The sequence below is a fragment of the Chrysemys picta genome, chromosome 23 (assembly GCF_011386835.1).
Source record: "Chrysemys picta bellii isolate R12L10 chromosome 23, ASM1138683v2, whole genome shotgun sequence".
Classification (NCBI taxonomy): Eukaryota; Metazoa; Chordata; order Testudines; family Emydidae; genus Chrysemys; species Chrysemys picta.
Window position 1 is genome coordinate 12,251,725 of NC_088813.1, and position 17,887 is coordinate 12,269,611.

A 17,887-nucleotide genomic window follows, 5' to 3' on the forward strand; every position below is an offset into this window, starting at 1 on the left:
GAAAGAGAGAATGTTTGCAGGGGCTGACTTACACAAATATACAGACACCATTATCCATCCCCAATGCACACATCTGCTTTGAGAGCAAATAAGCCCCTCTTGTGCAAGCTTTCTGAAGGCTAAGCTGCAGGAACATGTGCATACTGCAAAACAATATGTATATACATCTTTGGAGCGGTGAGGAGGGTGGGAATTAGGCTTTTCTGTGGTAAACTAGAATTTGCACCTAATGCAGATTCTGTAGAAGTGAAATAGAATTTTTTTTAAAGGGGGGGGGGGCGGAGCTGCAATCCATAACAACTGCAGCAGAAAGGTTTGTTTCAGCAGTAACAGACAGCTCTACTGGAACTTCTATTCCATGTGACTAGGATTAAATCCAAAAGTCCACACACCCAACTTAATTTTAATGAAAATCTTCAACCACAATGGATAAAGTAGCTGTGTGTTCAGATTAGGACTAGTGGTTAATACAGGTGTCACTGAAACAGCATAGATGTTTATCCATTATGTGCCTTTTAAATGCTTACACATCTATCTTCAAATGTACATTATGAAAGCTTATTTAGAGTGTGAAAGTTTTACATGTTTTGACACTTCTGCTCTTGAAGAGCCTCTTAAAATGAATTTTGTATTGCTGTAGCTTGAAACTTGTTAGAGGACAGTTGGATGTTATAACTAGGATTGCAGTGTATTACAGAACTTACATATTTCATTTTTTGTCAGGAACACTGCACAAAATATTTAAGTATGAAGGAATATAAAATTCAACATTCAGGAGTATAATATCCCACTAATACTCTAACAAGATAAATGCAAAAAATATAGCAATGCTCTTAAAAGTCTTCTAGACAGCTGCTGTCAGATTTGTTTGAAGACATTATCATTTTAGAATGTGTGTATGGTGAGGGAAGACAAGCCTGTTGTGTATTTGGGGGGAAAGATGTTTTATTCGTACACCTCACCGTCCTGCCTTAAATTTTCTATGTTCCATCTGTTTAAATAACTGAATTGAGAATAAAATGTACAGGATTTTTGCTATATCCTGAAAGCACTTTCTGACTTAGAATGACCACAGCTGTCGTCTGTTCTACTGGTCATCCTACCTTGAAATACCTGTGAACAGATTTTCCTTGGGCCCAACTGTTTTTGGAGCCAAAGTGTATTCATCAATAGCAGGCCCATTGGGAGGTTCATGCATAGATATGGAAAGAAACTTCGTTTTGAAGTTGCATCTACGAACAAGAGTTAATGTTCTTTTAAATTTCCTTTTGTGTCCTGTACTTGGAATATAGGTTTTTATTGCGTTGTTCACATTTGGAAAACCATATTGGCTTTCTACTTATCAGATCAGATCTACTTATTTGTTTTTTTCCTTTCTACACAAGTTGATGTGAAAAATGGCATCTTTCCTTGTTTTACAGTTAATCTGTAGTCTTACCACAGTCAGTCTAGTATTTTGGATAGCTTTTTTGAATAGCTGGCATTAAAACTTGTAGTTGACAAACTGAAAGGCATAATAATTTGAGTGGCAGCTGTAATGTCAAATGCATACAGAAAAAGATTGTCTATTTCAACCAGAAATAGAAATCTTCCTTTCAAATGTTGTTCACTTACTCAGATGCTGATGGCAGCAAGTCACAATCTGGAATAACACTAGCACTTATTTCAAATAAATAGCTTCTCTCTAGCAATGAGTTTTAATCTGAGCAGCATTGGCTGTTTTCATGACATTGTTTGAATAAAATTTCAAATTAAAGATTAAGGTTTGAAGTTTACAAACTAATACTGTAATCTTCACACTAAAATACAAATTTCAGAAGTGAAATTTGCTCTAGTTCTACTAGTTGTAAATTGCTTGAGCTGTCTGAAATATATGAAGAAGATCTGAGACTACACCAGAAGAAATTTTTCAGTGAATAACTTTCAGGCTGTCCTGGTTTGTAGTCTGTTGTATTGGGGGTCTTTTTCTCACCCCTTTTCAACTATTCATTTCATATAACTGTTAAATTTGTAAAGGCTTGAGTATAGCAAATCAAATCCCTACCTGTTCTTGGTAGGCAGCTGATCCTCACAATTAGAAGTATCCTACATCTAAGCAATTTTATATGGACCCTTGTTACAGTAGTATTTGAGCACCTTGCAACAACCCTGTGAGGTAGGAAATCTATATCCACATGTCACAGATGAGGAATCAAGTCAGAGAGAGACCAAATTAATTCCAAGAGGAGTTGGAGGGCCTAGATTCTGTTTAAAAATTTCTGTTCCCATGTGACTTGCCAAAATCACAGGAAGTCTGGGGGAGCAAGGAATAGATCATCAGTTTCCTGAATCCCAAACTAGGGCTTGAGCAAGTAGGCCATCCTTCCTGTCCCATGAAATCTGAGGGCCCATGTGCTTCAAATGGAGGTTATTTTTATACATCAGGCTAAATTTGCTTTTTATAAATAGGGATTATTTAACTGAAGTGCAAATTAAAAGTAACAGAGGAAATTGAAAGGTGAAGGTGAGAATTTAAATGGTATCTTTCTAAAATGTCCACCTGTTATACCATTAATCTGTTTGGAAAAAAATGTGCTACACTACTGAAGAGCAGAATATTTAAATCCACTGCTCTTGGAATGTCTTGAAGCACTATTCTGTAGTACCCAGGATCCCATCATGGTAGGTGCTCTATGAACACAACTATCTCTTCTGGGGGAAAAACTTTGATTTTTCTAATTCCAGTTATTCACTGTGCATTAATGTTGAGTTTAAATCTGGATTTTTATAATTGTTCATTACACATACTGGATTTGACTGAAGCAGAACAGTGAAAAATGTATGGATTGTCTTTTTTAAAAGATGAATATCACCTGGATTTAAGTTCTCAGGCTTCAATTGTGAAGGGAAGAAGGACTGAATCTCTTGCAAAGAGTTTTCCTTTCAAGCATTGGTGTTAAATGGGTATGAAGACTTTTTAAACCTATTCCAACCATGTATAGCTTGGGTTTTGGTTTGAGGCCAGACACTAGCAAAACTAGGGAAGACTTGACATTTGTGTAAAATACATTTCAGCCAGCAAAAAAGCACACACTTTCTCCATTAGAAAAAAGTCAATTTTGGAGAAACAGTAAAAATAAGGAACAAAACTTGTCTTATGGTTTCTGACCTTCATATTAACTAGTCAAGTAACCAACTGCACTATAAAGCAGCTTGAGATTAGCAAGTGGTTGCATTGGTGTAAAAACTCACGATAGCTACTTTCAAATACTCATCCATCTCACAGAAAGTGTGCTCATGGGTACTGTAAGAGATAGTTAAGGCTGTATGGAACAAAAGGGGTTTTGTTAAGGGAAATACTCATCCATTTTTTCTGAAACCCTCTCCTATAGCTTCAACTGCCACTTCTATACCACTGATTAAAGTCTACCTAGCTCTACAGCTATCATTTTTTATTTGTAGACATACCACCTACCAACCCCAGTGATGGATTAGGACCTCTATGTGCTAGGTGCTGTACAAACAATGCAAAGGCAGTCCCCTGCCCAAAAGAGCTTATCCAAATACGAGACAAGCTACAACTGCTGGTCACAGACAAGACTATGAGGAAACATCTCTAGGTGCTGTCTCCACTACTGAATGTTTTCCTCTGCCTCTTTCAATGTACATTTCCACTATCATTCCCAGGCATAAAATCTAATACATCTCTCCCCCCCTGCCCCACCAATTCAGCCATGCATTAAAAATCTCCCCTATGGTCACCATCTGCACAAAAATCTTTACTACCTCGTCAGCTCAGGCAGAGTACTCATGTTCAAAATACTGCTGAAGTCCCCTCTTTCAGTATCTTACCTCAGAAGACATTACAGAATCACCTCTTTCTTTGTCTTAAATACAATCCTTCCCATGCTGAAATTCAATCAGTGTAAAATGTATAATGTAAGGCTGGTGCAATAAGTGTGTTATACAATTATTTTAAGAAACAAAACAACCAGACATGTTTAGGGGGAGAAAAGGTTAGGTAGTTTATTTTTTTGGGTTGTTTTTTAGATTTCCAATTGATACATGTACAAGCAGTACTTCATAAACACTTTAAATTTCAAATATAACAATTATACTTTGGGTAAAATGGATGACATTTGGTGAGAGTTTGGGAGACTAGGAACATAATAAATTTAGAAAACTGCCAATCTAGTCATCTTATTTGGAGATGTGTAAACATTGATAGCTGCCAGCACTTTGAATGTATAAACAGAACTATATGCACCGAAGTGCATCTTGAGCACTTAAAGAACCACTTTTGTTTTAGCAAGCTACTTTCTGTAATCATTACCCTATTTACTCCCCATTCTTCATTATTGCTGATTACTGTGTTTAAACAACTGTCTTCATATTCTTTCAGTATGTCACAAATCAGTTTCTCGCTTCCACCATGGAAGCATCTGTGCTTTTGTAGACAGTGGATTATGGCATCACTGAATAAAATCAAGCATTGGGTATCATATTACAAACAGCTTTTATTTAAACACTAATATGCTGACAACCAGCATACTGGGAATAAAGTTCAGAAGGAAGACTTAATAGGGTTTTATATATTTTTAAATAGAACAGCACTGCAGTGGTTCTTTAAGGGGAGGGACATTAAATACAGTATTGTTGCATCTATATTCCAAATAATAAAAGCCAGATGTGGATGGCTCAATCTTCATTTTAGTATCAATGGAGTTACTGTGCTCAAATACAAGAATGCTGGATAAAACCAGCTAGAATACTTTAAATTATAGGCAGGGCTCTAGCTCTTAGCTATTTATATAAACATGTCTCTTCAGAGACCTTTACATTGATAGATTTTTAGAACCTTTTTAGTGTACTATAATAATAGTTCATCCCAGCTAAAGTCACTTTTATACATTCAAAACAGGTGCATTTTACACAGATTTATTTGTGTAGTTTTTTTTTTTAAAGTTTTTTTTGTTTTATTAAAAATTCTAAAAGCCTCATTTGCACTGAATTTACTTAAAAAAACAGCTTACAACAAAATCAAACAACGTGAATGTTCACTGGTACTTAAGTGCAAGGGCACAGCCACATGTGTGCTTTTACAGTTTTCTTTAAACAAAATATTTATTTTTTAAATCAGGCCATGTACTCAGCATGGTCATCTTACATTCAGCAGTTTTGTACTAAAAATACTTTTTCTGCAGGAAAGCCCAGCATAAATTTACATATGCTACAAAGTTTTACATTTATTTACATGGCTCTTTTTTCCCCAACCTATTTAAACGTTTCATACTTACCACAAGCAACACTAGTTTAAACAAATTCACATTACAGGGTATCCAATTTAAGACTAGCCCAAACAATTCTATCATTTCAGCCTTTTCAAAGATATAAAACATACAAAAATGCATTTTAAAAACTGCTCAGTGCAATCCCAATAAAGGAAAGGTTTTAGAAGTTTTTTGGCAGTCACCTGGCAGTGCAAAATGCTTTTGTTAGTTGGCACATTTCAAATTGTACAGGTTCAAAATAAAAATGCATTTCTAGATTTTTTAAATGATCAAGATGTCAGGCAATTTTGTTAAATTATTTTTTACATCCTTACAAAACAATCTGGGGGGAGTAAATTTCCTAAAAACATCTAAATTTTAGTCACAAGTTTGTCTGCCTGTCAATCAATGATTAACAAAATAAAAGCTCGCTAATATAATTTAAAAAACTTCTCTCTCCTAGGGGCTAGATGTAGATTTATGTTGTAAAAAAAAGCTCTTAATTAGCTTTCAACAAGTTTCACACAATTAACTGATCTGAAACAAGTATGAAAGATACTAGTTTAAGGTTTGAGTACTTCTGTAAACTGCTTACTTTTTCCAATCAAAGCTGCATTACATAATGTAAAAGTTGGTTTTCTGCCACAACTTTCTTTCCAGTGGGAAAAAAAATCAGCATATTTTAAGTGGTCACAGTTCAAATTCCAAGAGCAATACAATACATTAGCATTACTGACCACCAAACTTTGTTTAGATTGCATACTGATATTGCAAGTACATAGTTTGTCACAGTAAATGCACACAACTCTGAATGATATGAAGAGTTAAGTTGGACATCTCTTGAAGAGAGGTCCCCACATCATGTGACTCAATTTTTATATGCAGTTAATATCTGATTCCATAAAAAAATTGTGCATTTTGGAACTATGAATTTAAACTAACGTTCTTAAATTTGAAACCCTGTAAAAATTTAAACTTTTCAATTTTTAAAGTTCCATCTCAAGCCTGGACTTTAAGTAAGGTTTTAAGTTGAAAGGTCATTATTTCTTTATCAGAAGGATTAAAGGAAACAGGTACCCAGTGGCTTGGTGGCTTAGGAAGAACACTTGGTGAAGGTGGCTCGCTAAATTTTGCTCCAGCATAGTTCTGATTGGTTTGAGATGTGAAAAGTGAGTTGGGACTTGATAAAGTAGGACTCCAATTCTGATTATTTGGGAAGTGCACAGTGTTCTTGCCCCCATTTTGCATGGCCTGCCATGCAATAGATGATGAGCTACATCCATGTCCTCTTTCTTTCTTCATATAGGTCATCTTCATTTGAGAATTCTGATCTTTGCTCTTTTGCCTGTTATTAAGTTGTTTGTTCTTCTTGGTAATATTTCTAGACTGGGGAACTGGAATGCTGAACCTTTCTCCACCACCCATCTTCAACTTAAATGTCACCTGTATGAAAGGGAGGAACAATAGTCAGTGGGAGCGCTGAATGAGACACTGATTTTTCAAGGAAAGAAAGTTAAAAAGTTTGTGAAGTTCTAAACAAAAGAACTGAAGTCAAACTATACTCCCACTAAATTAATTAAAGGCAAATGTATTCCGATAGCAAGAGACTTCAGGTAGAACACATAATACCATTTTATAATTCTCTGATTGGACAGACCTTAATTAAAAGTGTGGGGAAGGGATCTTTAAATACCTAGCCCATTTGTAAATGTTAAAACAGAAGTCTAAATGTGTTTATAAATTCTGTAATAGCAAGGTCTAACTATTTTTTTTTACAAATTTGATACCACACGTTATTAAGTTAGCCCAGAACTTGGCAGAGATCAGCACTCAAATGAAGAACAGCTAAATCCAGGTAAAGATAGCAGAAGAAACACTTCATAGAGTTACAATACAGACTCATGGTTGAAGATGCATATATAAAATTGGTCCAGTCAGTCCACAGTTGAGAAGTTCTCACAGCTTCCTCATTTATGCTAAACTCTCATATAGCAGTCATGAGTTGACACATTCTGACATCAATGGCTAGATAGGAGACGATATTCCAACCTGGCCGCCGTAAAATAAGCCTTAACTCCCTCCTGACTGAATTCTAGCAATGCAATCTACCTATGACTCTCCAAAGAGTATGAAGTGTAGAAGTTCCTCCTCAGCAATACAGGTTACCAGAAGCACATCAAACCTGTCCTCCACTTCTTACACAGGCTCCCCTAGAATAGGGTATCAAATTCAAAATATTAATCCTACTCTTAAAGGTGCTTAATGATACCTGTGATACCTATATCACCCAAAGCTCGGCAGTTGACAACTGATTACTGCACAAGATGTGTGTAGAAGCAGCTTTCTTGGTCCAGTCCAAGAGTGAGGAGCCAACTTCTGCAGAATCTAAGAACCATCACATCCCTCCCTTTCTAGCTGCAAATGCATTTCTTTCAACCTTGCCTTCACCAATAGAAACATAGACCGTGTACTGTCTTAAAATTAAAATAAAAACATGGAGCCCCTTCTCCCTGGAGAGAAAGGAAAAAGAAAAGAACCACACTTTTGGTGGCAGATAGCAGATTACTGAAATCCACTCAGATACCATGGTGATGGGCATGGCATAAGAACCTGTAGAGAGAATGAGAATACTATCTGGAATCTAAAATCCAATTTCAAACCACTGCTTTCCAAAGCACTTGCAGCTAAGCTTGTAGCCAAATGACGTTCTTCCCCACTCACATCTTCCACAGTCATTATTATCCCTTTACCTTTCAGTCTTCTTTTCCGACTCTCCAGCCTCCACCTCTCGTCCCCTTTCCTGCTGCCAAGCCTGAAAGAGTAGGTGCTGTCTTCTGTTGGATCCCTTCCTTTGGCTCAGAATGAAAGTTTTCATGGGCTGATCTGCTGTGTTCAGCCAGGAAGCCGAGCCCAACATCGGATTCTCAGCACACAGGCTCCAGAGGAGAAGTCTAAGCTATGAAGACAAAAAGCAAAACATTTGAACTCAGGTAAGGGAAAAACAGGTGCTAGCCAAAAAAAAACAATTTGGGATTGAAACTAACTACCATCTGCAGCAATTTCTAAAAAAGGGAGGGGCTGGAAAGAATTCACACAAGGGACAAATACAAATAATTTGTCCATCTTGGATCTGAAAAACATGGGGATAATATTGATTTCACACAGATGTTTTCTGCAAGGCTGAATTATTGTATACTTTATTTGTATACTACCAAGAGCATACCAGCCATGTTACAGAGATAAAAATTTGCTACATTACTAATACTCTAAGCTCTTATTTTTGCCTACAGCTTTATAAAGCACGAAAAGGCAAGCAGGACTTGGCTCTTTATTTAAAGAGTCAAATATAATGGGAGGACAGTGATTTGGGATAGAGTCCCAATCTGTTAACACCTCCCCGGGGCACTCCCGTTTAAGTCAACAGAACTGCTCACAAAAGCAGGCAGACGCTAGGGTAGAACAGGAGAGTGTTTGCAGATACCAGCCCTAACTTTCCATTTAAAACATTTACAGTTAAACCTTCAGACACTTCCCCTTTCGGTACAGCTCACTCAGTCGGATGACTGAGCTCTCCAGCTGATGCTTTCCATTTAACAGTAACAGGATACACATCCTCAGTCTCTAGTCCATGTAGTGAGCAGCCCTATGAACTCATTCTTCCCCACCACCGCCCTCATGGTATCAAATTAATAAGAGGATCGGGTCATTAGCTCATCAAATTATTTCGTGTTAAACTGCCCCGCCCCCACTATCCCACGCCCTCCCCTGAAGCGCTGCAATGAACCAGCCACCCGCTCCGCCCACCTTTCCAGTACTTTGTTGTGACCACGGACCGGCTCGTGGCTATTCAGTACAGGGGGCTGGGGGTCGGAGGGTTACACACGTGCGCGCCAGGGTCCTCTCCCCCACACGGCACATAACAGGGGCTTGTTACTCCCGGCCCGGGTTACCGTTCCCCAGCCCCATTGGGAGCTTCCTTTCCTCGGCCACAAAGTTCCCCCAAACTCTTCGCCCCCCGCCTGATCCTCCCATCCCCCAGAATCCTCCGTGGATTTCGCCCCCCCCCTCAATCCGCCGCCCCCTCCTCAACCCGCTAAACCGTCTCCCCAGCCGCCCCAAACCACCGGGCAGCCCGGTGTCAACAACATGGCGGCGGCTGCGCTCGGCTCATCCCGTGTCCCCTCCCCCGCTTACCGACTTCTGTCCCTCTCACTCGCTCACCCACCCCAAGCCTCCGGGAATCGGCTCCCACTGCCTCTCCGCCGGCAACGCCACACCCAGAGCCCCCCAAAGCGCAGCCCGGGCCGCGGCTCCGCTGCTGCTCCGCTCGCTCCCTTCGCCACCCACACAAAATGGCGGCCGCCTTCCTGCGCTGGATACTGCCAGCCATCACCCGCCCCTTCTCCCGGCATTGACCAATGGGAGCGCGAGGCATCCCCGCCCCGGCCAATAGGAGCCAGACCAGCCTGTTGCTGGGGCGGAAAGGAGGCAGGGTGGGGAGCTTGGAGCTGCTGTTGTTGTAGGTTTGAATTGCCTCAGAGAGGAGCATGTCGGGAAGGGAAAGAGAGAGGGCTCAGGGGGGTCCACAGGGTCAGGGAAAGGGGCTGTTCCTGGAGTGGGGGGCTGGGGGGTCCAGACTGAGCGAAATAAAGGCGCTCAGGGGGAGCTGGGGGCCAGACTGAGGGGAAAAGGGGCAGCTCATGGAGGAGGGAGCGGGTGGGGGCACAGTGAGAGGAAAGGAGGTGCTCAGAGGGAGGAAATGGGGGGCACACAAGAGAAAGAGGCTGTTCATGGAGTAAGACGTTGGGGGTAACTGAGGCTTGGTCTACACTACCCCCCCTAATTCGAACTAAGGTACGCAACTTCAGCTACGTGAATAACGTAGCTGAAGTTCGAAGTACCTTAGTTCGAATTAGTTCAAACTTACCTTGGTCCACACTCGGCAGGCAGGCTCCCCCGTCGACTCCGCGGTACTCCTCTCGGCGAGCTGGAGTACCGCAGTCGACGGCGAGCACTTCCGCGTTCGACTTATCGCGTCCAGACTAGACGCGATAAGTCGAACCCAGAAGTTCGATTTCCAGCTGTCGAACTTGCGGGTAAGTGTAGCCAAGGCCTGAGAAGGGGCTGCTCAGTGGGGGAGTTGCACTGTAAGGGGCGGGGCCGTCCCCAGCAATTTCTCTGGCCCCTCATCAATCATTCCTAAATTAGACACCTCCCATGAAATACCAGTGTCATTTCCCCTTTATATCCAGCATCTTCCTGCTCCCTGACAGAGTCCACAACTGAAGTTGGTCCACTAAAAGATACTACCTCACTCACCTTGTCTCTCCAATATCCTGGGACCAACCTGGTTACAATGGAAGATATTGAATGATGCTGTTTGGAATGGAAACTCCGCAGCATAAAGAAAAAGGAACCCATTGCAACATCTGCTTCCCGAGCAAATGCAAGAAATGAAACATCATTCCCAGAGGACTCAGCATATGTTACCTGCTGACCACTACAAACAACTCCCAATATGCTGAACAGCTCTGTAGAAGGACTTCAGAAAAACTAGGGCACCATCTCCTCCACCTCACATACTCCAAAACAGCCATCAAAAACATTTCAGAAGTTGGTCCCAATAAAAGATATCACCTCACCCCTCCCTTGTCGCTCTAGAGTCCACACCACATATGCTGTGTCTTCCCGTCCAGCTAGAGTTCACATGCAGTACTGCCAACCCTTCAGATGAAAAAAATCATGAGTCAGCCCACTAAAATTGTGAGGTTTTCATTTATTTATTTTATTTGTTTATTTTGGTTTTTGCCCTCTGGTTTCTGAGCCTTTAGAGTCCACTTGCTTCCTGTTTTTAGGCTTTTTCCAAATGAGGAGGACTAGAAACTTTTGAAAATAAAAGCTGAGATTTTCATGCAATTTCCTGATTTCAGTAGTTGGAACTTTAAAAAAAGATCCCAAATCACAAGACTACCAATAAAAATCACAAAAGCTAGCAACAACATACATGTGCAGATGCACATACACACACCTCCAACTAGAAAATGCCACCCTGCTAGTCCATACAAATACCCCATTGTGCTTTCCCACCCTGATAGACTCCATATGTGCTTGCAGCATACAAGATGTATGAATTCTTCCAGGCACAAAGAGTGTGTGTAAGTTTATGAAAGGCTTAGGGCACAACATTTAATAAACCATTTTTAAACAAAGTTAAAATACAGCTTCCCATAAACAACATGAAATATCCCCCATATCCATCATCACCCAAGCTCAAGACGTATTCTGAGAAAATAAAATAGTTCTACACTATTTTCTAATAATAAACATACTGTCCCTATTTTGCCAACAAGGGAAACAAATTCAAGAGGCAAAGTCCCTCCATTGAAAATACTCTTGCCAACATCCCTGATGTTTATATTTGATAATTATCAGTTCAAGCAACCTACCTGATTTAAACTGCCTGCGTGGCACATGACACTTGGCCTCTCCAAGACGCAGAGCTTATATACTGTCTTCTACCCGCTTTGAATCTCATATATAGATTCTTGTTGAGATCTTGGCTTGCGTCTGAAGTGTTAAGTGACCAAATACCATCAAAGATGGACAGTTCTTCCTTAGAGAAGAAAGGATCCTTTGTGTGATTTATACATAGATTTCAGGATATTTTATTAAACGAGCAGGCTTACTGATAGTATATACAGCACAGTCGTTTGAAATAATCAGTTATATCATGTATAATGTTGCCCTTCTCCCAGGAGAGGAAAGGGATTTCTGACTGCATCTTTTAGAAGTATGATTTAGAGATTTGAATACAATTTCCCCAAAGATGAGTTTAAATCTTTTTTTAATGTTCTTGTTTCTCAAGATGTAACCCAGCAGAGCTGTGCACTCAACTCTCTGTTAATCAAAGTTTGAACAGATATTTTAAATGTTTTTGTAAAAAGTGATTATTGATAAATAAAACAGAAAGTATATCAGCTGTATGAAATCGGATTTTCACATGACCAAGCCCATATATTACTACATACTAGCCTAAGAATTAACGTTTACTAGCTCACTCCCTTATTAACATAGCTTCTGGTGCCTATTTCCAAGCATTAATACCAGTGCAATATATGTCTGTACTTGCCATTTACATTCCAGAACACTTAGGAATCTGTTTAGTGATTTCTGTTGAGATTATTTTGTACTTGTCTTCCCATAGCAATGCTGAACAGAAACAGAATAAATAATTAATAAGCAATATATTTATGAGTTTTTCTTTTAATTTTTAGGGCCTTTGAAAGGTTCCAAATTTACCACACTGGATACTGACATCTTCCATTTATCAACAAACTAAGAACAGCACAAAGAGAGCAGGCAGAAATAGCCAAGCTCCAACATGCATAATCCCTAAATTAGAGGAACTATCAATGGGGCAAGAAAGTAGTTTAGGGCTTGTCTATACTTAAAAGACTGCAGTGGCAACTGCGCCACTGTAGCGCTTCAGTGAAGACACCGACAGAAGGGCTTCTCTTGTCGGCATGGGTGCAAGCGCTCCTGGTGAGGGGACACACCACCAACAGAAAGAGGGTAGTGTGGACATGAAAAACAGCAGTAATTACTGCAGTGGCTCTAAGTTAACCTAACATAGGTCAACTTAATTTGTAGTGTAGACACATGGCCTTAGTACCTTTTCCAGACCTGAAGGAGAGGTCTGTATAGCTCAAAAGTTTCTCTCTCTCACCAACAGAAGTTGTTCCAATAAAAGATATTACCTCACCCAGCTTGTATTTATATCCTGGGACCTACACGGCTACAACAACACTGCATACAGCTCTGATAAAGACAGCTGTGTCAATTGAGGTGGAAGGCACTGGATCTCAATTCCTGTCTTCAAATAAATGATCATAAGAAACATTTGCTGGAATCTTTGGATATTAAGACTACATATTGATCACAAATTATATCTGGTGTGTCATATTAGTAGTTGGTTAACTAGGGCCTTTAAAATTGTTTGATTCAATTCTCCCTGATTTTTTGTTAACTGTGAGATAAGAAAAGGCTTCAGTACTTCATGACCCTTGTATGTTTAGCCTGCCTGAAATTATGTACTCTTTTGGGCACTTGTTTATTGTGGCAACACTTGTATAGTTTATCATGCTAAAGTATTTTGAATTAAAATGAAACATTATCACTAGTAATGTTATCAGTAAATTGCTTTTTTGTGTATTAGTGTTAAACTGTTTCATTTTTAACAGAATACAATTTTCGCCTTCCTTTGCAGCGTAGGGCACGGGTCACTTGCTGGAAGATTCTCTGCACCTTGAAGTCTTTAAACCATGATTTGAGGACTTCAATGGCTCAGACACGGGTTTGTTACAGGAGTGGGTGGGTGTGATTCTGTGGCCTGCATTGTGCAGGAGGCCAGACTAGATGATTGTAATGCTCCCTTCTGACCTTAAAGTCTATGAGTCAATGTCTGTCTATATCCAGGGTGCCCATCACCACAGTATCTATGGGCAAATAGTTTGCACCAAGGAGCCATTTATGGGATTAGAATAACATGAGATCTCGTCTTCTCATGGTATTTCAGTTTGCATGGGAAAAAGACAAAGCCTGATTGCACATTATTGCAGCTCAAATATAAATCCCATAGGGATTAAAAAAATGTATGAAAATCAAACAAATCATAGAACCTTTAAACACACCCTGTCTCATGCCTGGTGTTATATATATATATAACATAAGAGTTAGTAACATAGTAATTGCCATGTAGGATCGCACCTCAGTGATCATTCTAATTCAATATTCTGGTAGTGGTCAATACCAGCTGCTTCGGAGAAAGGTGTAAATTCCCAATAATGGCTAATTATGGCATAACCTAATCAGAGAGTTTATTTCTAACCCTAGGTGAAGCACTAAAGCATGGGGGTTCATATACCTTATAATATTTTTAATCCTATCTGATGTAACTGTGGCTGTAAAAACAACGTTTTTTTAACAGTGTGTGAAAGACAAAGCAAAACATTTTCATGAAACTATTGGGTCATCCTTTTTTAAAAAATGTTATTTAAAAATAAAATTACAAATCCTGACCTATCACAGGAACTTTTGTGTGACTGATATTTGTACTTGTATTTTTTCTACTAAATACAAACACTTTCTTCACCCTAACACTTATTTATCAAGAACTGAGTCCCATGATCAATTCATACTGTATAAATTACTGCCTTTGCTGCTAGCCAAACCACTGCTTTCTAACCATTTCCAGGCCAACATGCATCAGGCCATGTGGGTCAAATCACCAAATGATTCCTTAACTTGTGACCATCTTTAAAAATCCACTTTCTCTGAAACCCTTTTGAATGTGTTGTTTTGTCTGCAGTCAATTTCAAGCTCCCTCTTTAATTATGTGTTTTAAATTGATAATCATGAAGCTGAGTTCAAAGTGATAATTGTACATCCACATGTCTCCAATGAATTGGACCCTTTTCAAATTCATGCTATTCATTATTAAGCACAGGAATGAATCCCATAGCTCCTTCAATTTCCAACTGTACATTTTTGTAGTAGTTAATACTGCATATGGAAGGACAAAAACTGCGTCAATAGCTAAAAGAATTTACTTGTTCAGCATATTTGAAACAATTTTCTGTGTCCAAAGTTTCCCCAGCTGGATCTGAACTAAGTGAGTTGTTCAACCATGCTGCATATTTTATTATCTGGATGAATCAGAATTCATAAAGCTTAAGTCTACTAGAGCTTCTCATTTTAGTCTAATAGAAAAATATGCATTACATATTAAACCTGTTCTTCTCACACACACACACACACACACTCTCTCTCTCTCTCTCTCTCTCTCTGTTTACAGAGGAAGGACCTCAAAATGAATGATAGCCCAAAAGTTAAAATAAGAAACTCTAAATGGCTGTGTAGTTCAGTTGATTTCAGTTCCAGTGGTAAGGAATGTCCCCATTTAAGATATTTGGCAACTTAATACAATTGTTTTACTTCCTTTATCTATTTCCTCATTCAGCTGTGCCATATACTTCTAAATGTTATTTGAAAAGAAATATATCAATTAGTTTTCACATCTCAAATTTTGATTTATTTTTAAATGCCAATATCTAATACAGCACGAATGTAAAGGTTTTCATGATTTACTTTATGAACAAATACTAGGACTGTGCTGTGGGACTGGATTCTAAGGAATCTGAATAAGTCAGAATATCTTGGCATTTATATATATGTTTTCATGTTTTTTTCTTTGATTCAAAGGACCATTTATAGTGCTGAAATAAAAACAAGATTTGGTTTTCACTGTATTTCCAGCATCCAGGAACTAAAATGCTGCAAGAAAGAATCAATGAGGAGCCTTTAAAAATCATAAAGTCCTAAATACAAGGAACCTGTGCACTCCCCTAAAAAAACTAGAAAATGTAACTGACTAGAAACAAAAGGGAAAGTGACCAGTCCAGTTTCATTTAACAAGAAGAATAAAATGTAAAAAGTAGAAATCAAGGCTGGTCTTGTGATTAAGTCACTGCTCTGGAATTCAGTATTATGTTTCACTGTATACAAACAGAGAAATTGAATACAAAACATAAAGTACTCTTGATGGAATGTTGAAACATAATGCTACTTTTTCCTTAGAATTCAGAATGATAACACACAAGAACCCAAAACAGAGAGAGGCAAAATAGGCTGCTCCCTAAAACAGAAAGGCTCTGCTCACCCCACCTTCTTCTACCGAGGCTGGCTAAAAACAGACTCTGCTAGGTCCAGATCGAAAGCTTCCCTACAGAGCCCCCTAGCCGACAGGCAGGACAAGGAAAAAACCATGAGGATTTAAAGCGATAGCTTACAATTTTAATACAGTTTTTAGGAGTTTTGGGTTCAGTTCCTAGATTCCCTGTGTGATCTTGGACAAATCACCTAATCTATCTGTGCCTGAATTCCCCATCTGTAAAATGCGGATAGTAATACTTCCCTTCTCCCAGCCTTTGTCTGTTTAGCCTGGAAGCTCTTTGGGATAGAGTCTGTATCTTAGGCCTGGTCAACACCACAAAGTTTTACCAATAAACTAGCGTTATCTTGGCCCATGTTTGGGAGCATCAACAACAGTAAAACTCTGAATTTCTGTCTATCAAGTTAAACCACCTCCCCGAATTACATAAATCCTCTACTGGCATTGTTCCTCCACTACCATGTCTATATGGATGACGCATGTACCTGTATTTATATATACAGCACCTGGGGCTCTCAAGTCTCAGTTGGAGTCTTTAAGCACTGTTGGAATGAGACAATAACAATCAGACAGTAGGGTAATTGGATCTTTAAAAATATTTTGTTTTAATAATCTAATGTGTTATGAGTAACAGAGATAAGGAATGATGTTTTAATACAGGGGTTCTCAAACTGGGGGTCGGGACCCCTCAGGGGGTCGCGAGCTGTCAGCCTCCACCCCAAACCCCGTTTTGCCTCCAGCATTTCTAATGGTGTTAAATATATAAAAAAGTGTTTTTAATTTATAAGGGGGGGTCGCACTCAGAGGCTTGCTATGTGAAAGGGGTCACCAGTACAAAAGTTTGAGAATCACTGTTTTAATATATACATTTATAGTGACATAGTCTCTAAAACAGATAGACTGTTTCGGGCTTTTTTTTCCATGCTTCCATTTGCACAACCACAGTTTTCTGTGAAGAATTACAATGTATGTGTGTGTTCTTTCTCCCCTTTGCATTAGGACATCTCGCTTCCTTTCATGTCTGAGATTCTTCTAGTATCTTACATTGAAACATCAGGCTGTAGAAACAGGACTCCCTGTATTGTATACAACTACTTGGGCCTTGAAACTGCAGTAGTTATCACAAATAAATAACTTTTCTCCCATGCATATCAGCTCATTACTCAATGTGATAAAATCCTTATTTTGTTTGCATTGGCTGAAATGTCACTTCATCCTGTGATTTACAGATGTTTTTCAATCTGAACTATGTCAAGAACAAGTTCCTGATAACTGTTTGAGTTTAGAAATAACATGTTACATGCTACAAATGTACCCTCTGAGCTATGGTAGAGAGTTACAGTGTATTTTTAACTCAGACCAAGAATGACACAAGGACTGGTTGTTTTTTCCTTGCTATCTCTTTCTAGATATTTAAAAAGACATCTTGTCTCTTTCTGTATCAGTTTGGGGTCAGGCTGACATCAATTCAGCTGGACACACATGGGAATGGAAAAAGACAGTGGTAAACAAGCCACATATCTGCACAGAAACTCTTCAGCTACAACATGCCAGGAAAATGTGTGCACGCTCAAAAAAAGGTTGTGCCATTGATTGGGTTCAAAGAGGAGTTCAGCGTTTATTTCAAAGTGAAAGACAGAGGTTAGCCAGTCTAGACACAGCGCTCAATATAAAACCTAAAAAAGAGCCAGCATTTCACATGATGTAGTAGTAGCTCTGAAACCATAGTCAGGATACCCCCTTCCAGTGGTACTCTGGGGCCAGGAGAGAACTCTCACAGCATAGTCATTTGTTTTGGGCTGCTGTAGGCAGCCCTATTTAGGTTCTTCCCCATCCCCAGGTCTCTGTGCAGAGGATGTATTGGGGATGCGAGTGGACAGTACTGTGCCTCACGCCGCTCTGGCCATTC

General features: G+C 39.3%; 1 protein-coding gene and 2 long non-coding RNA genes across 3 annotated transcripts; 1 reads left to right on the plus strand and 2 right to left on the minus strand.

The window, feature by feature from the left end:
- Positions 1-3,979: 3,979 nt before the first annotated feature.
- Positions 3,980-8,140, minus strand: PNRC2 (proline rich nuclear receptor coactivator 2). The gene is made up of 2 exons (XM_008171009.4): positions 8,000-8,140; positions 3,980-6,692 (listed from the first exon to the last, which is right to left on the minus strand). Exon 2 carries the CDS (start codon positions 6,672-6,674, stop codon positions 6,249-6,251), a length of 426 nt encoding a protein of 141 aa, XP_008169231.1. The 5' UTR covers positions 6,675-6,692; positions 8,000-8,140; the 3' UTR covers positions 3,980-6,248.
- Positions 8,100-14,349, plus strand: LOC122172621 (uncharacterized). The gene is made up of 3 exons (XR_006173097.2): positions 8,100-8,239; positions 10,502-11,012; positions 12,524-14,349. It is a non-coding gene; the product is annotated as an uncharacterized LOC122172621 (long non-coding RNA).
- LOC135977252 (uncharacterized) lies at positions 11,726-13,052 on the minus strand. Its single transcript, XR_010594646.1, has 3 exons — positions 12,922-13,052; positions 12,379-12,458; positions 11,726-11,862 (listed from the first exon to the last, which is right to left on the minus strand). It is a non-coding gene; the product is annotated as an uncharacterized LOC135977252 (long non-coding RNA).
- Positions 14,350-17,887: the final 3,538 nt, after the last annotated feature.